This window comes from Chlorocebus sabaeus, chromosome 22 (assembly GCF_047675955.1).
Source record: "Chlorocebus sabaeus isolate Y175 chromosome 22, mChlSab1.0.hap1, whole genome shotgun sequence".
In the NCBI taxonomy this organism is placed as follows: domain Eukaryota; kingdom Metazoa; phylum Chordata; class Mammalia; order Primates; family Cercopithecidae; genus Chlorocebus; species Chlorocebus sabaeus.
This window is the reverse complement of record NC_132925.1, coordinates 43,470,015-43,497,480: the sequence shown is the minus strand read 5'-3', so window position 1 is coordinate 43,497,480 and position 27,466 is coordinate 43,470,015. Positions and strand designations below refer to the sequence as shown.

The 27,466-nt window shown below is 39.7% G+C and overlaps 1 protein-coding gene across 4 annotated transcripts in view; it reads left to right on the top strand.

The window, feature by feature from the left end:
• The window catches only part of MYLK (myosin light chain kinase), a 276,708-nt gene that overhangs the window by 28,721 nt on the left and 220,521 nt on the right, over window positions 1-27,466 (top strand). The window contains exon 2 of one of the 4 annotated variants that reach the window (XM_007985581.3): window positions 24,773-24,900. Coding sequence is in view for 2 of the 4 variants with exons in the window: in XM_007985580.3 (XP_007983771.3) it covers window positions 25,026-25,052 (27 nt within the window). In the remaining 2 variants the exon portion in view is untranslated. Of the gene's footprint in view, window positions 1-24,772; window positions 24,901-24,949; window positions 25,053-27,466 lie in introns of those variants that run through there. The other 3 variants (XM_038003419.2, XM_007985580.3, XM_007985578.3) reach the window with 3 other exon arrangements.

Here is a 27,466-nt window from a genome sequence, read left to right as displayed (position 1 = left end):
CTATGTTTTGGATGTCCCCTCCAAAACTCATGTTGAACCTGGGTCCCCAGTGTGTCAGTGTTGACAGGTGGGGCTTTTGTGGGCTCTGCCTTCATGAATGGGTAAATCCATTCATGGATTAATTTATTAATAGGTTAATGAATAGATTAATCGATTCATGGATTAATGTGTTAATGGATTAATGGTTATCAAGGGAGGAGAACTGGTGGTGGTATAAGAAGAGGAGGAGAGCCTTGAGCTAGTGTGGTCAGCATACCACACTGCCTTAGGAATCTTGAGTCCCCACCAGCAGGAAGGTTCTTACCAGATGCAGCCTCTCGACCTTGGACTTCTCAGCCTCTGTAATTGTAAGAAATACATTTCTTTCTTACTCCTTAGTTTCTGGTATTCTGTTACAAGCGACAGAAAATGGACTAAGAGGCCTATGGCCATCTCAGGCTGTCTGGGGACCTAAGAGATAAAGGAAATGGGTGAAAGGTTAGAATCACATTTCTGAAAAACCTAGTCCTATTTTCCTTTCCTTAGTCCTCTCCTTAGTCCCTAGACCTCTCCCACTCTGGAGACCTCTCCCACTCTGGAGACCTCTCAGTTCTCCCAAGTTGCACTCCGCATTTTTCTGTCTATGATACCATCTTCAGGGCCAAGGACAATACCACAGGATCTGGGCACTATTGCAAGTGATAAACATAAGCTTGACAAGCAGATAGCTCCCCAGAGCCTCTGTAGCAGGAGCAGCAGCAAGAAAACTACCAATCCTCAGGGCACTGAAGAGGGCCCAGAATCCAATACCAGTGGGTACCCAAAAGTCCTTTGTCCTTTGGTTTACATTGTGCCAGTAGCTGAGAGTCATCAGGCTGTAGGCCCCGAGTGCAAGTGGGAGAGTTGAAGTGCAAGGGAAAATGAATATATACAGGCCAGGGTGACAGGCCCAGTGTAGGCTATTAGGCTGGATTTGCCCCAGGACTGAAAACTTAGTCAGGGCCATAGCCCGTGACACAGAATTTTTTTTATACCAAAGAGCAGATGTCCTCAGTTTGCAATATGGAAACAATTTGGGTTTGGGAGTCATATCTGAATTCAAGTCCAACCTGTATAACACTTTGGGAAATCACTGAACTTCTCTGAGCCTGTTTCCTATATTGAAAAATAAAGATAACATTGCCCGGTTTGTATGAGTAACTGATGTGAAGATTAGGTGCATGTGTAAAATGCACTGTAATACCTAAAGAAAGTCCCCATTAAATAAAGGCTGTTGTTATTAAGAGGTACTCAATAAATATTTGAATGGGTAATATAGTTAAATGGAAAACTGGCTGTGTTAGGGTTGACTTGGCAAAAGCAAAACCCAAAAGAAGCACACATGAAATAACCCCTGGTGGTTAGCATTGAGATTGATGTGCCTCATTCAACCTGGTACCCTGGTGAGACCAATTCTGGGCAGATCCCAGTGTATGCACAAACGAGAGGGTTGTAGTGGTGTGTTACAGAGGAAAATGTTCCAGTTGGGGACCAACTTTTTCCTTCTGTACTCACAGGCAACCAAGGGCTCCTTTCCAAGTAAAGAGGAAGAAAAACTACTTAAGTGTCACAGGTTCTCCATTTGTTGATTCCAAACTAGGTATTGTCCCTTTATATGCCCAGTAACTGAGTAAGGATAACATCACAAACACTGGAGACTCAGGTGCCCAGGCCCCGGTGTACCAAGTTCTGTTCTGGAAAGAATAGACTTGTAGTTTTGAGATATAAACAAATTGCAGTATTCACTGTTTCCTCTTTCGTCTCACTCTTTCTACCTGAAATGTTTACACTTGAATGAATGGAAAAGATTATATTAGTCTTTAAAATTCCTGACAAAGTCCTCTGCTCTAGGTGGCTTGATCAGTGATAACTTTGGTGTAAAAGGAGAAGGTCTCAAATCTCTAGGGCAGGTGGTGGTGGTGGCAAAGAGCAGGATCGGGGTCTATTTGCTTTGGTTACTGTGCTTGTCTTTTGGAGTGAGAGGCTTTGGCAAAGTGACGATGCTTCTGAAGCACCAGTTAGGAATGGTTGGCATTCACAAATGATCTCCTCTTCATTTTTAAAAATTTTAATTTTGTTTTTATTTCTTAATTTCTCGTATTTTTTTAAGGACAGGGTCTCACTCTACCGCCAAGGCTAGAGCAGAGTAGAACAATCATAGCTCACTGTAGCCTCCAACTCCTGGGCTTAAGCAAACCTCCCACCTCAACTTCCTGAGTAGCTAGAACTACAGGCTCGCGCTCCAGCCTGGGTGACAGGATAAGGCCTCATCTCTTAAAAAAATAAATAAACAATGAGATCAGGTATATATAAAAACATACATAAATGAAAAATATAGTTATTGAAATAAGATGCAATAGATGGGAAACACTGGAGACTGGTTACCATTGAAGCATGAGTTAACAGATTGAAAAATAGTACAGAAAACTTTAAGTCTGGCTGCAGCACACAAATATAAAGATGTGGAAAACAGAAAAGAACAGTTTAAAGGTATGGAAGGTAAATGACAGGCTTCAACATTATTTAATAAAAGCTACAGAAAGAGACTTAAAAAGGGAATGGAAGTGAAGCAATATTTAAATAAATGATTAATAATTTTCCAGAGTTGAGTAACAACATGAGTTCTCAGATCAAAAGTGTCTCCTAATACTTTGAAAGCTAAACAAAAGTTAACCCACAATTAGACATAGTGAAACTGCAGAAACTGCTTTTTTTTCCTCTTCAGAAAAGAGAAAAAAGAACAACCTAAAGATCAAAAATAAAAATACTAGTTATGCATAAATAAATAACAGACTGACAGGTGTTTCATCAGCAACAAGAGAGGTAAGAAGACAGAGGAGTTACTTTTCTGTGTTGACCCTAAAATACTATACCTAAACTATCCCAGGAGAATGAGAGCAAAACAAAGACCAAGAGTATAAATACAAAGATGCTCACTAAAATAACTATTAAAGGATATATTTGGGTGTTTTTTTCTTTTTAATTCCCATTTCTGTTTTAGATTTGGTGGGTACACGTGCAAGTTACAAGAATACATTGTGAGATGCTGAGGTTTGGGCTTCTGTTGATCCCATCACCCACAGATAGTAAACACTGTATCCAATAGGAGGTTTTTCAGTCCTTGCCCCCTCCCCCTCCTTTTGGAGTCACCAGTGTCTATTGTTCCCATAAAGGATGTGTTTTGGAAAGAAAAAAATTAAACAATGAGAAAAGATGTACAATGTAAGAGGCAATGGTAAACATAGAAATGGATAAAATATATTTATATTTATTTGTTAGCTATGCAAAACATTCATAAGTGTGTATGATTTTAAAAACATGATTAAAATGAAGACTAGGCAACAATAGCAAGATGGTTCAGATTATTTTGGGGGAAAATGTTAAAGTCATATTCAGAGTCAGGAAGATAATAATTATAGATTTTGTAAGAAAAAACTATAGTCATCAATTGTACCTGGAGGGTTAGGCTACATTACTAAACTCAGTGGCCCCAAATAAACAGTGTCTTATTTAGCTTCCAATTCTTTGGACTGGTTGGGCAGTTTTTAAAATCTAGGCCAGCTCAGCAGATCTTGACTCTATCATGCCTCTATGGTCATCTGGTGACTGTCTAGATGATCTAGGATAGCCTCACTCACATGTCTGGAAGTTGACTATCTGATCCTTGGATGTCATAGTTCTCTTCCAAATTGCTTCTCATCTTCCAGTAGGCTGCGTTGGGGTATTCACATGGTAGACCCAGGTTTCCAAATGCAGCAAGAGAGCAGGACTTACTGTCCAAAAACTTTTTAAGCCTCTGCTTATGTCATATGTACTAATGTCCTGTTAGTCAAAGCATGTCACATTGCCAAGCCCAGATTCAATGGGGAGAGAAATAAACTCCACATCTTGAGAGGAGGAAAATAATTTATGGGTGTTTTTGGAATCTACCAGAGTCTGCTCTTTGGCCACATTTCTCGTGCATGCAAAATGTGCTCATCCTCATCCTAGGCTCTCTGTCTTATTTATAGCATCAGGTTGGAAGTCTGTGATCTCATGATCTTATCACATTCAGATATGAAAGAGGGTCCTCAGCTGTAGCTCCTTGGATATGGCAGCTCTTGATCCAGAATTTAAAATAACAAGTCACCTGCTCCCTACTCCTTCATCATACAGTGGTGAGACTGGGGCAGGATAACTTGAATAGACATTTCTCTTCAAAAAGGAGAAAAACAAAAGGGACATAGCAGTTACTGGTTCATAACAAATCAAAATTTCCCCTGGGGCAAATGTTGTCATGTCATCTAATCTAGGGCCATTCCTTCTGCCCTCTGGGGTGTCTTCCCAGTTTGTTGTTCTCCAAGGTTCTTGACTCTATTCTGTAATATCGTGGTTCTCCCCCTTAAAAAGCCTTTCCTTTTCCATAAGAAATAGTACAGCTGAGTCCCTTTCTCATCTGTCTTCCTGCCCATAGATAGTTGAGGGCCCAGAGACCTCTTTGCGGCTTAATCAATTTTAGTCCCTTGTAGTCCAAGCTGATAGTGCTTTGTTGGGATGATTTTCTTTAAAATATTGTGGGCTTTCTATGTAATAGGCTATAGCCCAACTCATTGTATAAAACCTATACCCACAATTGTTGTTTCTTTTCCTTAGAGTTATTCAGTGATTTGGGATTAAGCTTCTGTCAGGCCCTTAAGATTCTTAGGAGCTTTTTTGACAAGCTAAGGTGTGCTAGGCTTTCTTTCTTAAATCCTTCAGAGGCCTTAACAAATGGTCATACAACCCAACTCTTAATTTGCTTTTTTAAGGTCTCCTTTTACTATGAGAATATTTTACTCAAAGGTTGTCAAATATGGGGAGACTGGCGATGAGGGTCAGTTTTATTTTCAAACACCACAAATCCTGGACCTTCTATATTCCATCTAAATTCTGGTTGCAAACAGAACATTTCCTTCTTTAGCTCACCTTTGTCTTGCCATACTTTAGCATATGCAGTTAAGAGCTCCTAAATGACACTTTTGAAATTCTGTCTGGAGATCTACTTAGCTGCGACTAGGAGTTCATTAGGGTCTTTTCTTTTTGAAAATCTCTTAAGTTACTGCAAGCTTTAGTTTTAGCTTTTAGTTTAGTTGTTCTATCTCAACCCAAAACAAGCCATCATTTTGCCAGCCTGCTATAGCAGTTTCTTTTCCATTTCTCCAGCCATTGCAAACTGTTTTCTTACTGCTTTTCTCGCCACTAGAAAAGCCACTATTTCAAAGCCAGTACCACATGTTATAGTTTTTCTTATGGCACCACCCCACATCGGAAACCAACTGCTGTATCAGCTAGCTTTTACTGCATAACAAACCACCCCCAAATTTAGAGACTTAAGCCATAGCTATTTTATTTACATCGCAATTCTTTGGGTTGGCTAGGTGGTATTTCTGATCTCGACCAGCACAACTGATCTCATACTACATGCAACTAAAGCTATTCTTTGAGGAAAATTTATGGCCTTAAATGCATTTATGAAACATTTAAAATATGAAAAATAAGTTGAAGTCAGGCATGGTGAATCATGGCTATAATCCAAACACTTTAGGAGGCCAAGGTATGGATCACTTGAGCTCAGAAATTTGAGACCAGCCTGAACAACATGGCGAAACCCCATCTCCACCAAAAATACAAAAATTAGCCAGGCGTTGTGGCGCGGGCCTGTAGTTGCAGCTACTCAGTAGGCTGAGGTAGGAGGATATCTTGAGCCTGGGAGGCTGAGACTGCAGTGAGCTGTGATCATGCTGCTGAACTCCAGCTTGGGCAACAGAGCGAGACACCATCTGCCCCTACTTCCTACCAAAAAGAAAAGAGTAACCTGTTGAATAGGTATTACTATAAATTTTATTTGGCTATGTGTAAATGATAATCTAAACGACCATGGCTTAAATGACCTAGGGGTTTAACATTTGTCATATAACAGGAAGTTTGGAGGTAGTCCAAGGCAAGTATGGATTCTCCATTACGCCATCAGGATCCTGGGCTCTTCTAACATCCACTCATGTAAACATAGTTTTCATACTCATGCTTGCTGCCTCATGGTTGCAAAATGGCTGCTTTACTTCCAGTTTTGTATTCATATTCCAAGCATAATGGAGAAAGGACAGTTTTGAAAGAGGCATTTGCCAAGTGAGTTGGCTACCTTTAATTAGAGCACTTTCTTGGAAGCCCTATGCAATAACTTCCACTTATGTGTCATTGGTTAGAACTGTGTCATTTGGCAGTTCCTAGCTGCAAGGAAGCCAGGGAGGTATAGTTTGTTTTTTAGCATGGCATATTGCCTTCCCAAATCGAATAAGGGTGTGTTAGTATGGAACAAGGGAGAATATTATAAATATTGTGTAGGCAATTATTGTTGTCTACTACATATATCCCACTCAAGAAGCTAGAAAAAAATCCTAAATAAACCTTTGGAAAAGTAGAAAGAAGGAAACAAAGGAAGACAAATGAAATGAAATAGAAAATCATTTGGCGGATTAAAAAAGTGATATAGATAAAACCCTAATAAGGCTTTTTTTTTTTCCAAAATAAGATCCACAAATAATATTTTGAATGAAATGGAAATATAATTCCTGATATGAAATTGATAATAAAAATCAAAAACCTATACTCTGAAAATTTTTATGTTAAAATTTGGATTAGGAGAAGGCATGGGTAATTTTCTAGGCAAATATAATTTGCCATAACTACTTCAAAAGATACAGAAAACTGCAGTAAAATAACAATTATAAAGAATTTAAACTGATAGTCAAGAGACTTCTTCTCCCAAAAATATAAAGCTTAAATGATTTTTTGCATGTACAAAACTCCAGGAAGTAAATAATCCTAATATTGTGCAAACTGTCTAAGAGAATAGAAACTGAGGAAAAGCTGTCGTTTTTTTATAATGATAGTATAACCTGAATATCCAAATAAGAAGAATACAAGAAAGGAAAATTATGGACCAGTTTTTTTTAATAAACATAAATGCTTATGAAATATTTGCAAATCTATTCCAAATATTTACATTCTGATTAAGTAGAGTTTGTGAAAAGAATGTAAGGATGATTCAACATTAGAAAATATATTAATGTTATAAAGCATATTAACAGATTAATAATGCTATAATCTATTACATACAGAAAAAATGTTAGTCAGAACTTAGCACTCATTCACAATTGAGGGAAACTTCTCAGAAAACTAAGAATAGGAGAAAACTTCCTTAACTTGATAAAGAACATCTATCAAAATAATACAGCAAAAAACAATCCTGAACAATACATAGTAACACTAGGCTTGCTTTCAATAAAGTCATAAAAAAGACAAGAATGCCCTTTATCACTATATTCAGCATTGTACAGGAGGTTCTAGCCAATGCAATAGGACAAGAAAAATGTGAATATTGAAAATAAAGATTAAAATGTTCTTGCTTACATACCAATAGGGAATTCTCTCGGAATTTTTAAGTGGAAAATACAGTCATCCCTCACTATCCATGGGAGATTGGTTCCAGGACCTCCTTTGGGTGTCAAAATCTGTGGATGTTTAAGTCCCTTGTATAAAATGGTTCAGTATTTGCATGTAGTCTACATGTATCCTACTGTATACTGTAAATCATCTTTAGATTATATGTAATACCCAATACTATGTAAAGGTTATGTAAATAGTTGTTATACTGTATTTTATTATTTGTAATTTTTTTGTTGTTGTATTGTTATTTTTATTAGTTTTTTTAAAAAATATTTTGGATTTGCAGATGGTTGAAGCCATGGGTGCAGAACCCATGGATATAGAGAACCAACTGTATAATGTAAGAGTTCCAAGTTCCATAAGCACAATATCAATGTATTAAAGTCCTATTTACCAGGAATAACCAATTAGAAAAATTAATAGATAAAGGATCCTATTTTCAGCAGTAACAAAAGCCATAATATACCCAGGAGTACACCTAACCAAAAAGTACACAAGAATGTTTTTGAAGAAAATTACAGTTGTTGAAAGAAAAAAAAAGAGATCCTTCATAAATGGAGAAAAGGGCTATACTGATGAACTGGAAGATTCATTATAAAGGTGCCAGTTCTCCACAAATTAATTCATAAGTTAAATATGCTTCTTAGTATGGATGAGGATATGGAATGACAGACTCCTACACTGCTGAAAGGATAGTACTACAGATTTAGGAAACAATTTGGTTATACGCTTTATACCCAGGAATTTCAGTCCTAGATGGAGAATCTTTTCTTGTGTACCTGAGTAGATGTTTAATATTAAAGTGTTCACTGCAGCAAAAAAAAAAAAAAAAAAAAAAAAAAAGGGAAATGGTCTAAATTTCCACCAGTAGGAAAATGAATGAAATATTATACATGCTATATACAGCAGTAGAGGAACTATAGTTACATTTCTTAAGAGATCAATCTCAAAAACAACATTGAGTGAAAGAAGCAAGTTACAGAAGGATATGAAAAGAATAGTGTTTATATGAGTTTTAAAGCATGGAAAACAACACTATATATATAGTGTTTGTGCTTATACTGTCTTTCTGTGCATTCACACAAACATGTCTGGGAATGATAAAACAATGAGTTTATAATGGTTCTTAAGGGAGGAAAAGACGTGGAAATGGGAAGAAAGGGTTCCCAAAGAGCCACAAATGTACCTGATATTCTTTTAATCAAGAATCTGTTTTGTTGCTATGATAGAAATCTTTCACCATTAAAAAGTGCTTTATCCTAAATGCAGTGAGGTATCTTGGATTGGATCCTGGAACATAAAAATAACATCAGTTGAAAAACTGCTGAAATCCAAATAAAGTCTGATTTCTTAGTTCTGAAAAATATACCATGGTAATGTAATAGATTAACATTAGGGGAAACTGAGTGAAGAGTACCAGGGATTCTGTATCATGTTTGAAACTTTTCTAAGAATATAATGTTATTCCCAAATAAAACATTTATTTTAAACAGTGGGGAGAGGGGTGGATTTTTTTTAATGGCTTGAATTAGCTGAGCATAGAAGTGTGTGGCTGTAGTCCTAGCTATTTGGGAGGCTGACATGGATGGATTGCTTGAGTCCAGGAATTTGAGGCTGCAATTAGCTATGATGGCCAGTGTACTCCAGCCTGGGCAACAGAGCAAGACCCTGTCTCTAAAAAAATAAAAAATATAGCTGGACATGGTGGTGTGCACCTGTAGTCCTAGCTGCTTGGGAGGCTGAGGCAGATGGATTGCTTGAGCCCAGGAGTTTGAGGCTGCAGTGAGCTGTGATTGCATCACTGCACTCCAACCTGAGCAACAGAGTGAGACCTTGTCTCAAACAAAACAAAACAAAAACCCAAAAGGCTCTCATGTCTATTTCCCCAGCATTGTCAAACTTGAACTCTGTCCCTGAGGTGGATGGACTCCTGACATGTCCTTGTGGTCAATATTTCCTGGTTAGTATAAATGGTGCTTCTAGTCTTTGTGTCCTGCATGTCTCATCTGCCCTGTTTTAGAACACTCCTAGAGGGCACAACCAGTCTTTTTGCAAAGTCTTCTTTATTCCAATTTCGTGGGTCATTTGGTACTCACCTAAGACCCAGAGATCTTAGAGTTGGAATGGATCCTAACAGAGTGCCCTGTGCAGCCCCTTTCCACAGGGAGGTGAGTCCTCTGGAGTACAGGCTGAGAAACTCAGTGAGCAAAAAGGACTAGAACTCAGAAGTTTGCTTCCTAGGATTATCTTTGCTCTCACCTCATTGTCTCTTATAATAAAGGCAAAAGAGACTGAATACCCTCTCTTATTTGTTTGTTTGCTTTGAAAACTAGTGGAGAGGTCAGGCACGGTGGCTCACACCTGCAGTGCCAGCTACCTAGGTGGCTGAGGCAGGAGGATTGCTTGAGGCCAGGAGTTCAAGGCTATAGTACACTATGATTGTACCTGTGAATAGCCACTGAATGCTAGCTTGGGCAACATAGCGAGATCCTGTCTTTAAAAAAAAAAAACAACTGAGGAGAAGAGTTATATATAACCCAGAAATGGTGACAGAAGACACTAGAGCTGGAGCTATCAAGGTGAGGTTGGTGCATCTTTTTGTCTCTTTGCTTACAGACCTTCTTAGGATTAGATACTGTCTGCTTCTGAGGGAAGAGTGGGCTGGGTGCAGAGAGAACTAAGAGTTGTAGAATGTATGCCTGCCCCTCAGTCTTTATCACAACCCTCTGGAGAGGTCAATTGCTCCTGTCTTACAGATGAGGTAACAGGCTTAGAAAGGTTAAATGATTTCCCCAAGGTAATAAAACTAATAAGAAGTAGGCCTATATTTTAGGATTCTAAGAACTCATGACTAAGGAAGACCCCTCTGAAGGCAGGGAGGATGTATTCCCCAGAGCCAACTTTTACTCTTGGAAGAGCTGTGGCTGGGAATGATGTGGAACCTGAGCCAAGACAGAGCAGCCAGCCTAGGACAGGTTGAGGACAGATCCGGGGGTGAGGATCAGGCCTGCCAGGGCTACATGACACCATAGATTCCTCCCTCTGGAAAAGAAAGTTATGCAAGTTGGCTTCCTGCTCCTCCCACCCCTCATTCCTGTATTCCATCTTAGCTTGGGGGCCCATGTCCACTAGCCTTCTTGGGGAGGCCTCCCCTAAACCAAGATCCTTGCTTTGTCTCTGTTTAATAGGTATGGGAGAGGCTTATGTGACTAAAGAGGACACCTCAGAGCTTGGTCGAGATATGGTGTGTGAGTAAACTCAATCATTATGTCAGTGTGGTTGTTGGCTGAACACAGAGCATAAACCTAGAAGGTTTGTGGGAGCAAGGAGGGAAAGTGCCTTTTAAGAGAGGTCTTCAAGGAGAATATGAGATTAGTTGAGGTTCAGTGAGTTCCTTTGTTGCTGACTCAAGAAGCATATTTGAAGGGATAAGCCCTCTCACTTAGAGCAGAAGCATCCCAGCCTTGTCGCCATAGTGACAGTGCTCAAACAGAGGCTTAAAAAACAGAAAACACCATGTCAGAGGGATTCCTTTGCAGCTGTGATGCCCCAGTGGCGGTCCCAGCTATTGTGTGCTATGGAGAAGAGGGGCAGGGAATTTGAATAGTTCCCCTACCTTCCTGTTTCTTGCTGTGGGGCTTTTGTTTTGGTCTTTCTCTCTGGACTGATATGGCCTTTGGAAAGGGATGTGTCTCTGCAGAAGGAACCAGTCTCCTTTTAAACCTATGTCAGAAGTTGGAGGCATCTCTCTTTTTCAGGCCCTTTTCTTTCTTTGTTATGCTGGCTGTTAACTTGCCATTCTGAAATGTAGTGGAGTTTTCTGTAAAGCCAGCCACCTTACCCCTATTCCTATTAGAACATAAATCTGTTTGCAGCAAGCTACATATATAGTCTCCTTGTCCTGCTCCCTAGCTTGGATGCTCTTAGGCCTGGATGTTCATTCTTATCTCATAGAGGAAGGATGAAAGGGCCCTTACAACCAGACAGACATGTGAGACATGGTCACTAGTCACCTGGCTTATCTGGCCTCTTTAAACTGTACCCCAATTTGCAAGGACATATTAAAAGATATGATTATTTCTCCTGATCTGTCTGATTTCATTGTTTCCAGTATTTTTGACATCTGGTCTTCTGCATCTCTGCTTTGACAACATGGTTTAGACTTTGGTTTGCTTTGACCCATGGACAGATGAGACTTGAGCTATTGAATTACTGATAGGGGAGTTGTAAGGGATGCATAGATTCTGTTACTCCTCCTGCTTCCAGGTCCCTGCCTGATAAGCTGTATTCCATACTATCCGAATATCATACCTTAAGCCTCAGCAAGCCCTGTCTTCAATATCAGAGTGTGGGTTCTGTACCTTGTCAGATCCAACATAGTGTCTGGCCCAGCAGCACATTGGGAGCCAGCCAAATCTGGATTAGACATAGTCCTACCTTAGGGCACTTGCAGTCTAGTGATAGAAGTGACACTAGAAATGTATACACCTCAAAGGAGAGACCTTTGTCTATTTTGCTTTGTTCATTAATGTATCCCCTATGCTTAGAATAGTGACTGATATATGAGTATTTAATACAAATATGTTGAATAAATGGACACAATGTCTATGAACAATGTCAAAAGAGAAGTACAAATAAATAAGGCAGTTTCAGAGAGATAAGATATTGGCAGAGGAAGTAAACAGACAAGTTGATCTTGTTTTTTGTTGTTGACTATATGATTCTTTGGAATTTGTTGAGACTTGCATTATAATTTTTGCAGTTTAATTTTTGAAAATATTTTCTATGTGTTTGAAAAGAGTAATACGTATTTTGTAATTATCAAGCATAGGGTTCTATATATGTCTATTAGATTAAGCTTTTTTGCCCATGGTGACAAATTTGGGAGTTTTCACACAAATAATTGTGAGTTGAATTAAATTGAGCAGAATTGGCCTGATTCTGAGCCGTTATATTGGAGATAGTTACTAGACTCCCATTTCTAAAACTGATGATGCCAGGGATATTTGCTACATCTTTATCTCACTCCTGTTTTTATTATGTAGTGATTCTCTTTCTGATCAATTACACCAAAGTCTATTTTGTCTGATATTAATTTAGTTATTCCAACTCTTTTATGGTTAGTTTTTGTCTAACTTATTTTTTCATTTATTATTTTCAATGCCTTTGTGTTTTCTAGGTTCATCTTATGAATAGTATATAAGCAGAATATATAGCTACAGATATAGATAGATATTGTATATAATGTTGTATAATAATATTATCTGTCTTTTAATGGGTGAATTTAGTCCATTTATATTTATTGTGATTTCTGATAAAGTTGGAGTTAGAGAGACTTGAGTATACATGGATAGATTAATTGCTGATGGCCATGATGGGAGATAATCTAACATAGCAGTATACCAGAAGACATCTAATAAATGTTAGTTATCTTTTTTAACCCTTGTCTCTAGTCTCTTCCTAGTGGATATTTAGACGATTTAAGTAGATTTTGTCTGATTAGCTCCTTGGGTACAAATGTTACATCTTCCTGACAGTCTCAGCCTCTCTAAACCCTAGCATTCTGACTTTGTAGGTGGTGTATAAAAGAACTGGACTGATTGTAGGGGGTTAAAGAGGGAGTGGGTGGAAAGGAAATTGTGGCAGGAGGTGTTGATGACTCATTGAAAACATATGAGTGGAAAGAAAGGCTAGAAATAGGATGGTAGCTAGAAAAGGCAGTAGGTCTAATTGTTGATATTTTTAAGAGAGGATGTCTGAAGACAGAAAAAAAGAAACTGACAGAAAATGAGTAGTTGAAGGTATTAATGAGGCAAGGACTAAACTATCACTTATCAGCTTCTTTAGAGTGAGAAGGAGGGAGAAAGGGATATACAGAAAAATATTTTTACATAGTATTCAATAGAAATATACATCTCTACTAAATTATTAGTGTAAACTATGTAAAGATAGGCAATATGATTTTTAAAATACAGATTAATCTCATACTTCCTTACCAAGCTCTTAATAAACATTAGTTAGGCCAACTGGATTTTCTATCTCTATTTTATAGTACTAGGAAGAACTTTTAATTCATCAAATCTATGTTCCCATCTAAGATAGGAGACCTTTTATAGCATCCTTCACAGATAGTTGTCCAGGACCTTTTGAACACGTGTGGTTTTAAGAATCTACCACCTGAAATATGAAGCTGCTGCCTTTGTCCAGAGGTCTGGTACTATGAAGCTCCTCTTTTATTCAGTAGAAATCTGCCTATATGTAACAAGCTCTTTCTGGAACAGCATATCATGAATATAATTTCATTATATGTTTGAAGTCTCCACCATGTATCTGTTTCTTCATACTCCATCTTCTAACATTACCTGAGACCTGTCTCATAAGAGGACTTCTGGATCCCCAAGAAACTTGTGCCTTTTTAAAACAAGGAATCCCAGTTTTTTGCATTCAGACTAAAGCAGTTGCTCAGAACCATGAATGAAAATGGAATTTTGTCTGATTTTTAAATGTCTAATAAAATGATTATGTAATTTTTTTCTTTGTTACTAAGTTGGTACTGTAAATTACACTGATTTTCAGTTGTTGAACCAGTCTTACATTTTCAGGATAAACCACACAGAATAATAATGTATGTTTAAAAAATATATTGCTGAATTTGATTTGCCAATATTTTGTTGAGGATTTTTGTGTTTATATTCATGAAGAATATGGGTCCATGGTTTTCTTTTTTATATGTCTTTATCTTACTTTCATATCAAGTAATGTTGGTCTCATAAAATTTCTTTAATTGAGGTTCTCTGTTTCTTCTTGTGGGAATTTTGGTAGTTTGTGTCTTTCAATGAATTTGTGTATTTTATCTAAGTTGTCAAGTTTTTATATTATGACATAGACTTGTTTTATATATATATATGTAGAGAGAGAGACTTGTTCTATATATATAGATTCTAATATATATAGTTCTAAGTATATATGTATATATAATGTCTGTAGGATTTGTAGTAATGTTCTCTATTTTATTCCTGAGATTTATTTTTGTACCATCTTTCTTTTTTTCATGATCAGCCTGACTGTAGGCTTACCAATTTTATTGATCTTTCCAAAAACCAAACTTTTGGCTTCATTGATTTTCTTTATTTCTTTTCATTGTTATTGATTTCTGCTTTTATCTCTATTATTTCCTTCTTTCTGAGAAATTTAGTTTTAATTTGTTCTTTTTCTAGTTTATCCCAAAGTAGAAGCTTAGATCACTGAGTTAAGACCTTCCTTCTTTACTAATATAAGTACTTAATGCTATACATTTTCTTCTGACCTTTTCCTGCATCCCCCCAAATTTCACATATTGTGTTTTTTTATGTCCATTCCATTTGAAATTTTTCTAATATTCCTTGTGGCTTCTTTTTTGAACAGTGAGTTATTTAGAAATGTGTTAATCTGCAAGCATTTTAGGAATTTGTTAGATACCTTCCTGTTACTAAGTTTTAGTTTAATTTCATAACAATCAGAGAATATTTCTATGTGGTTTCACTTCTTTTAATTTGATTCAGGTTTGCTTAGTAGCCCAGAATATGGTCTATCTTGATAAATCTTTCATATGCATTTGAAAACAATGTGTATTTTGCATTTGTTGGGTTGAGTGTCGATTTGGTCAAGTTGGTTGACAGTGGTGTTCAGCTTTTCTAAATCCTTACTTATTTTCTGTGTGCTTGTTTTATCAATTACTGAGAGAGGAGTGTTGAAATCTCTAACTACAATTGTGGATTTTCCTAGTTCACCTTTCAGGCCTAAGACTTTTTGGATAATGTATTTTGGAACCCTGTGTTAGATGTGTACACATTTAGGAGTGTTACCTTTCCTCAGTGAATTGATCCTTTTATCTTTATGAAATTACTCTCTTTATCCCTGGTAATATTCCTTTTCCTGAAATCTACTTTGTCTGATATTAATATAGCCATTTCAGTTTTCTTTTGATTAGTGCTTACATGTATGTCTTTTTCCATTGTTTTTTTTTTAACCCATTTCTGTCTTTATTTTCAAGGTGAGCTTTTTTTGTGGAAAGCATATAATTGGGTCTTACTTTTTTATACAGTCTAACAATCTTTAATTCATGTAGTTAGGCCATTTATAATTATTAATGCAATTATTGATATGATTGGATTAAAACTACCATCAATATATTTTGTTTTGTCTTTTTCTTGTCCCTTTTATCCTCTTTTTCTGCTTGCCTTTGTATTTATTGAGATTTTTGTTTGTTTGTTTGTTTTGTTTTGTTTTGTTTTGTTTGAGGTGGAGTCTTGCTCTGTTGCCCAGGCTGGAGTGCAGTGGCGCGATCTTGCTCACTGCAACTTCCACCTCCCAAGTTCAAGCAATTCTCCTGTCTCAGCCTCCCAAGTAGCTGGGACTACAGGCACCCACCATGCCCGACTAATTTTTGTATTTTTAGTAGAGATGGGGTTTCACTATGTTGGCCAAGCTGGTCTCAAACCTTAGTTGATCTGCCTGCCTCAGCCTCCCAAAGAGCTGGGATTATAGGCATAAGCCACCACATCCAGCTGAGAATTTTTATTATTTCATTTTATCTCCACTATTGGCTTATTATTTTACTTCCTTTTAAAAATGTAATGTGTGCTCTAGTGTTTACAACGTATATCTTTCATCACAGTCTACCTTCCAATTACGTCACTTCATGTATAGTATAAAAGCCTTAGAATATTATACTCCAAGTTCTTCTTTCTCAACTCTTGTGCTGTTGTTGTTATTCATTTTTCTTTTACCTATCCTATAAACCCATAGTACGTTACTACTATTTTTACTTTAAAAAGCAATTATCTTTTAGAGCAATTAAACATTTTTAAAAATGTCTTTTATGTTTACCTTCATTTTAACCATTTCTGGAGATCTTAGTTTATTTGTTTGGATTCAAGTTCTGTCTGACATATCCCTTCTACCTGAAGAAGTTTCTTTACTAGTTCTTATCGTGCAAGTTTGTTAATAATGAATTATCTCAGCTTTTCATTTAGTTTCCAAAGTCTGTATTTTTCTTTTATTTTTGAGAAATATTTTTAGGAGTATGGAATTCTGGATTGACAGGGTTCTTTCTTTCAGTACCTTTAAGATTTCCTTTGTTGTTTTTTTGGTTTGCACTTTTTCAGATGAAAAGTATGCTTTCATGTATTCCCTCACCCTATCTGTCTTTAAGATTGTTTCTTTCCCTTTGATTTTCAGCCACTTGAAGATTATATGCTTGGTTGTTTTTGTTTGTATTTATACTGCTTGGAGTTCTCTGAGATTCTTGGATTTGTAGTTTGATATCTTTCATTATTTTTGGAAAATGCTTAATCATTATGTAAGTATTTCTTCTGACTCATCCTCTATTTCTTCTCTTTCTGAAATTCCAATTATATGCATATTAGACCACTTGATATTATTCCATAGCTTTTAGATTATTTTCTTTTCTTCCCCCTACTATTTTATTTCTTTGTGTTTTAGTTTGGATAATTTCTATTGACTCATCTTCAAAATCACTGATTTTGTTTTCCCAGTTGTGTTGAGTGTGCTTGTGAGCCTGTTGAAGGCATCCTTAATCCATAGAAACAGAACGTAGACTATTGGTTGCCTAGAGTTGGGGAACCTTGGGGTAGATTATGGGGAGTGACTGTGAATAGGTATGGCATTTCTTTTACAGGTGATGCAAGTGCACTAAATTCATGAGGTGATGCGCAACTCTTTGACTATACTTAAAAAGCATTCATTTGAACACTTTAAATTTTATGGTATATGAATTATATCTGAATAGAGCAGATATTATATATTTTTATATATATATCAACTTCATATTTTATGTTCAAGGGCTACATTGATAAAACTCTGCTAAGAATCAGGGAGGAACAAGACATCTTACTGATGGTGCTGAATGGTGTATAGAACAAAAATAATTCTGAAGGACATGTTACAGGCTGGGCGCAGTGGCTCACACCTGTAATCCCAGCACTTTGGGAGGCCAAGGTGGGTGGATCACCTGAGGTAAGCAGTTCAAGACCAGCCTGACCAACAGGATAAAACCCTGTCTCTATTAAAAGTACAAAATTAGCCAGGCATGGTGGTGCATGCCTGTAACCCAGCTATTCAGGAGGCTGAGGCAGGAGAATTGCTTGAACCCGGGAGGTGGAGGCTGCAGTGAGCCAAGATCACACCATTGCACTCCAGCCTGGGCAACAAGAGCGAAACTCTATCTCAAAAAAATAAAAATTGATGTTACTATGACTGAAGCTGGTGGAAGGATAGGGATTATTATTTTGTCCCATGTTACATATTTGATTCTAAGTGTTGGAAAATGACTAGTAAGTAGTAAGTGTTCTTAATTAGTCCATGTCTTTATCTTTCCATGTCTTTTGTAATTTACAGTTATTAGTCTTATAAATTGTAAAAGTTCCAAGTCATCCTGATGCTTTGAGTTCTACCTAGTGGTCAAACTCCTCTCTACTGTGTGTCTTTGGACACCTGACCCACCAGGTGCTAGTGTTATCTCGTAGTGATACTACTGAATTTTAATGACCTGGCTGAGAGTTTCCATATTACCTCCTTCTGTTATAAAACAAATTAGAGCTGGGTGCGGTGGCTCATGCCTATAATCCCAGCACTTTGGGAGGCCGAGACGGGCAGATCATGAGGTCAGGAGATCGAGACCATCCTGGCTAATACAGTGAAACTCCGTCTGTACTAAAGATACAAAAAAAAGAAAAAAAAAATTAGCCGGGCGTGGTGGCGGGTGCCTGTAGTTCCAGCTACACGGGAGGCTGAGGCAGGAGAATGGTATGAATCCGGGAGGCGGAGCTTGCAGTCAGCAGAGATCGCACCCCTGCACTCCAGCCTGGGCGACAGAGCGAGACTCCGTCTCAAAACAAAAACAAAAACAAACAAACAAAAACCAAAATACAAGTAGGCCTGTGTAGAGTTCTCCAAATTGAGAATTTTAGTACAGCTTCCCTACAGCAGGTTCACTAAGAAATCCGCAAACATCATGTGGTAGCCTAGCAGGTACTCCTTATCTGCAGGAAAGATACCCATGCCCTGGAGTGTTGTATGTTTCCAGACACTCAGAACACTTGTGTTTCTTGATGTTTCTGGTATGGAATAACCTCCAAAATATATTAAGCGAAATAAAGCAAGGTGTAGAAGAGTATGTATAATATGTTATTATTTGTATTTAAGAGAAAGTGGGTATAAAAATATGCATGTATTTTCAAAACATATCTCTAGAAGATGCTGATTACATGGCTGATTCTGGAAGGGAAGAGAAGTTGGTGCTGGATACCTAGGAGCTGGGTACCTAGAAGCAGGTGTGGGTGAAAGACATTTCACTGTGTACTTTTGTATCTTTTCAGTTGAAAAGGCAAGGGAAAACTTCTCCTTTGCGCTCTGAAGGTTCACCAAACACCAAATGACAAAAGGTGGATTAATAGTAGAAAAGGCACAAAAATTTATTTCATCATAGTTTTCCATGACATGGGAGCCTTCAGAATGAAGACCCAAAGATACAAAGGAAACTGTTCATTTTTATGCTTAGGTTCAACAAACTGTGGACAACTGTGTAAAAATATGATTGGACAAAAAGGGTATAATCCAATGCTAATAGACTGAGTAGGGAAACTCAGCAAGGCCTTTCTGTTTGTATTCCTCCTCTCTGTGCAGCATTCCTTCCTTCTGATGGGGCAAGACTCTCTCTGGAATGGGGCTCTTATGACCTACAATCAAATAAGGTGGTCAGATAATTTCTTTATGGCCAGTTTTTACACAGAAAGGCCATAGGGAGAAGTTAGAGTAATACTTTTAGGTTTCATGGCTGGCATTAAGGAAAAGGGGTTCTGGTTTCTATAACCTGCCTTGGGGAAGAGGGATTCTAGTGTTCTTGGAGTAGAATGAGTGACCAGAGACAGGAGGGAAGGAGAAGGTTGGAGAGAATCTTTTGCTTCTGAAGCCTTCATTTTGGGGTATTGTTTTCTGAGCCCCAACGCTATTTCTAATCATATAACTGTATTTGCTATTCAAACGGAAATACAAGTTAAATTAAAACAAACTCTTCCTAGGATGGTTAATCAAACTTGAGGCTCAGATTGACCCTTGATAATTTACTCTTTGTCCTTATTTCTCATCCCTGGGGTCTTCTGTCTTCAGGTGTTCCACCCCGATCAGTTGCTTGCCATAGACATATTGAAATATTCCCCTCCCTCTCTGAGCCTAATAGAAACTCTACACAGGGATGACGCAGGATTTCTAAAATCTCTCTTGTGACTGATTGCCATATTGAGCCCCAGACTTTCTAGACCGGTGGTTCTCAGCCTTGAGCCTGCATCACAGTCACCTGGAGGACTTGTCAATACACAGGTTGCTCAGCCTCACACCCAGAGTTTCTGATTCAGCAGGTCTGGGGTAGGACCCAATAATCTGCATATCTAACAAGTTCCCAGGTGATGCTAATTAGGAACCACACTTTGAGAACCACTGCTCTATTCTAAAATAGTTTCTCCTATGATGGACTGATGTGTAGTTTTTGTGTTCCAGTTGTGTCTTCATTTAGACATATAAAGAAATAAAAGGAGAGTTATGTTCCTTTCCATGGGCATGCTTTTTATAGCGCACCATTGCCCAGCTCTGTGTCCGGCCAGCAGTGCCCTTCAGGCTCGTTATGCCTCATAAGACAATATGCAGTTTACCACCAGCAGAGCTGACACATCAGAAACCTGGCATCCTCCTTCATCTCTACTTCTCAGAGCAGACATTCTTGTGGTCACTGCCGTCAACTCCCTGTAAAGACTTAATTGGTATTTTAGAGGAGGCACTAGAAGAGTCATGCTAATTACTGATTTCCCTTCCAATGTTTCTCTCCAGGGGTGCTATTAGCATTTTAGTCAAGACAAAATGCTTTATAATGCTCTTTATAATGAGCATTATATTTAAGGTAGGACATTCAGCTCCCTTCCCTTGTTCTCAAGTCATTATGACAGTCAATAATCCCACTGCACATCCCAATGCTCCCTCAATCCTCCTAACCCTGAACTCCCGTGCAACCTGCCTGTACCACCTTTACCCACCTGCACCCCCACCTCCAGGATGGGTGATGAGGGCAACTCAGCTTTCCACTGAGAACCACCAAGACCTTTATTAAATTACCTGTCCAGTCTAAAACACTAAAAGCAATGGCAACAAAAGGCAAAATTGACAAATGGGAATCTAATTAAACTAAAGAGCTTCTGCACAGCAAAAGAAACTACCATCAGAGTGAACAGGCAACCTACAGAATGGGAGAAAATTTTTGCAATCTACCCATCTGACAAAGGGCTAATATCCAGAATCTACAAAGAACTTAAACAAATTTACAAGAAAAAATCAAACAGCCCCATCAAAAAGTGGACGAAGGATATGAACAGACACTTCTCAAAAGAAGACATTTATGCAGCCAACAGACACATGAAAAAATGCTCATCATCACTCGCCATCAGAGAAATGCAAATCAAAACCACAATGAGATATCATCTCACACCAGTTAGAATGGCGATCATTAAAAAGTCAGGAAACGGCCAGGCACAGTGGCTCATGCCTGTAATCCCAGCACTTTGGGAGGCCGAGGCAGGCAGATCACGAGGTCAGGAGTTCGAGACCAGTCTGGTCAACATAGTGAAACCCTGTCTCTACTAAAAATACACAAAAAATTAGCTGGGTGTGGTGGTGGGCACCTGTAATCCCAGCTACTCAGGAGGCTGAAGCAGGAGAATCGCGTGAACCTGGGAGGCAGAGGTTGCAGTGAGCCAAGATTGTGCCACTGCACTCCAGCCTGGGTGACAGAATGAGACTCCACCTCAAAAAACAAACAAACAGACAAGGTCAGGAAACAACAGGTGCTGGAGAGGATGTGGAGAAATAGGAACACTTTTAAACTGTTGGTGGGACTGTAAACTGCTTCAACCATTGTGGAAGACTCCTCAAGGATCTAGAACTAGAAATATCATTTGATCCAGCCATCCCATTACTGGGTATGTACCCAAAGGATTGTAAGTCATGCTGCTATAAAGACACATGCACACGTGTGTTTATTGCAGCACTTTTCACAATAGCAAAGACTTGGAACCAACCCAAATGTCCATCAGTGATAGACTGGATTAAGAAAATGTGGCACATATACACCATGGAATATTATGCAGCCATAAAAAGGGATGAGTTCGTGTCCTTTGTAGGGACATGGATGAAGCTGGAAACCATCATTCTGAGGAAACTATCGCAAGGACAGAAAACCGAACACCGCATGTTCTCACTCACTGGTGGGAACTGAACAATGAGATCACTTGGACACAGGAAGGGGAACATCACACACCGGGGCCTGTTGTGGGGTGAGGGGAGGGGGGAGGGGATAGCATTAGGAGATATACCTAATGTAAATGATGAGTTAATGGGTGCAGCACACCAACATGGCACATGGATACATATGTAACAAACCTGCACATTGTGCACATGTACCCTAGAACTTACAGATAATTTAAAAAAAACTATTAAAAAAATTACCTGTCCAGACCTTTGCTTTAGATCCCTGCAAAAATCCCAAGTCATATTTTATTATTTTCTTTTTTATCAAATGTTGATATTTAAAAGTTACCAAACTCTGAGTCTGGGTGCAGTAGCTCATGCCTGTAATCCCAGTACTTTGGGAGGCTGAGGCATGTGGATCATGAGGTCAGGAGTTCAAGACCAGCCTAGCCAACATGGTGAAACTCCGTCTCTACTAAAAATACAAAAATTAGCAGGACATGGTGGCGTGCACCTATAGTCCCAACTACTTGGGAGGCTGAGGCACAAGAATCACTTGAACACGGGAGGCAGATGTTGCAACCAGCTGAGATCACGCCACTGCAGACCCCAGCCTGGGCAACAGAGCAAGACCCTGTCTCCAAAAAACAACAAACAAACAAGAAACAGTAATGAAACGCCGAATGTTTCCTTTTGAAAACCCTGTTGGTAGAATTGTCCCTTGTGTTGTTCAGTCCTCTCTCTGGAGAGAGACCTTTTGGAGATTAGCACTGGAGGGCCCTGTTACCTGATGAAGTGGCTTCGTGTCCTCATCCGACAAGGAGAATTGTGTGACCTGTCCTGTTTCCTTTTTTGCCACGAGTGTCAGGGAACTTGGGGATAGATGTAATGCTTGATAGCGTTGCAAAATTAGCTTAGAAAATCATTTTGCCTATATTATCAGTTTTTATATAGTTTTAATTTTTAAATAATTAACAGCTCTATATTTTGTTTTCTTGTGAGTGGCTTCTAATTATTTGAGAAGCAGAAGAGTATTAAGTGTCTGTGGTGCAGGTGAGTTGTGAAATAATAGCCAGATGTGGCCTAATCAGCTGGGCAAAAGAATGGAAATGACAGATCACCCAAGGCCTCCCGTGTACATGGGGCAGGGTAGTGAACTGAGGATAGGAAGAGCAGCAGGTTTCGAGGCTCCTCTGGCTGGTAGAAAGTGGAAGGGGGCTGGTGAGAATGAAGGGCCAGGTGTGCTCACTGGAGGTGGGGTCGAGGTTAGGGAACTGAGAAGCGAGAGGTATCCCTAAACCCTCACCAGAGATGGATATATATTGAGGGGGTGGCAGCAGATGTCCTGAGCTTGACTTTTCTCTTCAAGGTCAAGAGAAGTCCTGCTGGGATTGCCTGGCTTAGCTTATGAGACATATGGAAACCATTCCTTATAGAAACACCTGTTCTGCTTTAGCTGTCATTTGGTCCTGTGGCCAAACAGATGACAGGGAGCAACTGGGTGCGGACAAGGCTGGCACTCTTGAAATGAACTTTCTGCTGACACGTCCTGTCCAGGTGGAAAAGAGCACCTGGCTATGGGACTGTAATGGGGTGGGAATTCCACCTCATCCTGTCCCTTCTTTGAGAGCCCAGTCTCTCCCATTTCCTTTTCAAAGTGTCCCTCAAAGTGTCAGGGGAAGCCACCACCCTAAACTCAGGGTTTCCACCCTGTCTGTTTCCTTTGTGATTTATTAAGGGATTATGTAAGGACTTTTTCAGTCTGGAAGTCCCCTGCTGAAATGCTGTCTTAGTCTGTCTGTGCTGCTATAACAAAATACCTGAGGCTGGGTGATCTACAAATAGTAGAATTTTTTTCCTCACAGTTCTGGAAAATGAAAGTCCAAGATCAAGATGCCAGCAGATTTGGTGTCTTGTGAGGGCTGTTTTCTGCTTCCAAGATGGTGCCAGGTTGCTTTGTCCTCACTTGGCAGAAGGCGGAAGAGCAAAAAAGGGCCAGCCAGTTTGCTCCAGCCCCTTTATAAGGTTGCTGATCGTATTCTCAAGGGCTCTGCCCTCCTGACTTAATCACCCCCTAAAGGTCCTACCTCTTAATACTGTTGCTTCAGGGATTAAGATTCAACTTAAATTTTGGGAGGGAACAGAAAACATTCAAAAACAGCAAATGCCGTTGTGAGGGCTTGATTTCCTTTGGATTTTCAAACTGTCCTTTTCACATTAACACACCATCTGGAAGGGTAGCTTATAAAGGGCCCTGAAATAAGTTATTTGTCCCTCTGAGGAAATGGAATTGCTACTTATTGTAGGTATTTGTTTCCCTCTTAAAAAGTGAGATTTGCCCTCAGAGGAAAACAAAAGTTTCTGAAGGGAAGAGAAGGGGGAACTTCAGGAGCCTGGGCCAGGCTGAGTGGGGGGCCCCGTGTTCTGCCTTGGTGTGGGTGCTGGGGAAACAAAGCATATCGGCCCAGCCCGGGGACAGTGAAGGTAGGAGAGACGCTCCTCTAGAAGCACATCCTCTCCCAGGGTGTCGGTGTTTTTTTTTCCCGGCCCTGTCAGCCCTTTCTTCCCCTGGCCATGTCACTAAAGCCAGATCTCTGATAGCCAGGAACCAGCTCCCTCCAGAACTCCCCAACAGCCACCTGCCTGCACTGCCTTTCACCTGCAGGAAGGCAGCTCCCATGGCCTTCCTCCCTCACCCCTGCCAGGGCCTCTCCCTAGACCCTGCAGCCTACCCTGAGTACCACCCTCATGGTTCCGCATCTGTCCTCTGTGGGAGAAGAAAGCCCCTCGTTCTGGTTCTCCTTGTAACTATTGTTCCTGAACTCTAAATGCATAACCCCCCACACGGTAATAGAAGCCACCCATCGCCACTGTTGGGACGCTTCCCTGTTTCTACATAGCCTGTCCCAGAGTGATGTACTCCTCCCAGCCGCTCCCACATCCCTTGTGCGTGTCTGTCTCTGATTTGGCTTTCCTTTCCTCCTTCCCACCCACCCAGGTGGCTCCCGAATCAGCTGCCTCTGCTGCAGTTCAGAGCAACTTCAGGAGCTTCCCAGCTGAGAGCTTCAGGACGCCTTTCCTGTCCCCCTGGCCCAGTTGCCACAACAAACAACAGAGAAGACGGTGGTGAGTGAGCAGAGTTTACATTATGCTGTTGACCGTTCCTCCTCAGTCCACCCTGGGGAGGCTGCAGAGAGGGGAGCTGTGTGTCTTTCTAGGTGCCCAGAAGAGACTGCTGCTCCCAAGGTGAGATGGCACCTGGCCAGCTGCCCAGGCAGGTAGGAGTGAAGGCAGCATGCTGCAGCATTGTCTGTTGATCTTGGCTTAGCTGGTCAGAATTCTTGAACTGGCGAAGGTGGTGGGAATCATCATTGGAACTAGCCAGGAAACAAGAATAAGGGCCTGTGGGATGCCATGGCTGCTGCTAGAAACTGTTCACACTGTGCACTGTGGTACTCCATCCTTCCAAGCTGGCTGAAAACTTTCTCCTCCTGCTGCTCCAGGAGGCTGCTCTGACTAACTCTGGTTGTGATTTCTCCTTTGACTCCATGGTTCCTTGGCAAGCAGGCATTGTTGGGGATGGAACACAGGTGGAACTTTGTGTTACCTGGACTCATAACCATAGCTAGTTCTGTGGGACTGAGCAGCTTCCAGAGCACTGCCCACAACCTGGTCACCTGCACTCTGGTGAGAAATCCCGTGTGATAATAGGTGTAGAGTGAGCCTGTTTAACAAAGACAGTGCCTTCTTTGGGCAGCTATACAATAGAAAATATTTTAAATAATATTCCGAAAGTATGGGTGATCATTTGGGATTTCATATGTGTACTTTGGGGTTTGGGGGTTTCCACTGCTTTCTGCAGCTCTAGCAGTGAGGAAGGTGGTTTCCCGCTGCTACCCTTGACCCCCTCCTTAGGGTCTAACTACTACAGTACTTCAGGGGTCCTCAGCTAACATCAGCCTGGGGTGAGGGTGTCTGTTAACTCTCAGTGCAGAGGAGGCTGGCAGGGTCAAAACCAATACCAGTGAAGCAAAGAAAGTGAGAAAGTTGGTGGGTGGTGGAAGTGGGGAGGCATGAATTAATAACAGGAAGTGTGGCCTGTGATTTCAAAAAAATAATAGTGATTATTTCCCCTATGGTGCTAAACCTGCTTTGAACTATGACCCCATCATTGACTTGAGAGAACAGCTTCTTAGACTACTTTGAAAGGCATATTGAAGTATGTAGGGCCTGCTCTTTTGTTAAGGAAATAAATCCCATAACATCAAAGGAATTTTTTAAAAAGTGACTATGAGGTTGGACTCTAAAATGGCTGATAAAGGGAAAAGCAGTGTCCTACTACTGCCTGAAAGAAAACACAGCACATATGGCTGAGATGGGGCTTTATTTTAGGATTTGTGGGAGGCTGGACCAAAGTGAACACTGAACATATGAGCAAGGCATCCTTTAAAAGAAAGCCTTAAGGCTTTTCACACTGTGAAGCACCATAGGTAGAAGATCAAAGGATGCAAAAAATAATGCAAGTCCCTTTATTTTAAAGACACATCTGCCTGGCCAGAAGTCAGGATGAAAGTTGTGCCTCTGGTACTGGTCAGTGGTCTATGCCAGAAGCCCTCTTTGTTTAGTCACCTACTTTATGCTGTGACAAGGACATTTGCAATGAGGAAAATAAGTAAATAAAAATGAGATAAAACTTCAGTTTTAATGCCTAGGGGCTCATGACATAGGACTCACCCAGTATTCCTTTCTTCGCATCATTGGGGCCATTTGAGCAAAGCTCTCGAGACACATCTGGTCAGTGCAAAGGCAGTCTAGAACTCATGCCCTTCTCTGTGAGTCCCTTAAAGTCTAAGCCAATGGGACACTCATAGGTAATACAGGACTCCTTAGCAAGATGCAAACATTTTTAAAAATTTACTAATAATAGTTGTACATATTCATGGAGTACCTAGTGATGTTTTCATACAATTAATATATGGTGATCAGATCCAGGCAATTAGCATATCCATCTTTGCAAACATTTATCATTTCTTTATGTTTGAAACATTCAATATCCTCCTTCTACCTATTTGAAACTATGTATTATTGTTAACTATAGTCATCCTACCATGGTATAGAACAGTAGAACTTATTCTTTCTATCTAGCTGTAATTTTGTATCCTTCAGCAAATCTCTCCCTATCCCTCCCTTCCTGCTACCCTTCCCAGCCTCTAGTATCCTCTGTTCTACTCTTTTACTTCTTAGAGATCAACATTTTTTAGCTTTCACATATGAATGAGAACACACTGTGTCTAACTTTCTGTTCCTGGCGTATCTCACTTAATATAATGTCCTCCAGTTCTATCCGTGTTGCCGTAAATGGCAGGATTCATTCTTTTTTATGGTTAAATAGTATTCCATTGTGTATCTATACCACATTTTATTTATCCGTTCATCTTCTGTTGGATACCTACATTGATCCCATATCTTGGCTATATGTAAATAGTGCTGCGGTAGACATGAGGATACAGACGTCTCTTTGATATGATTTCCTTTTTTCCTTTGGATAAATTCCCAATAGTAGAATTGCTGGATCATATGGTTGTTCTATTTTTAGTTTTGGAAGAACCTCTATACTGGTTTCCATAGTTGCTATACCAGTTTACATTCCCACCAGGAGTATATGAGTTTCCTTTTCTCCTCATCCTTGCCA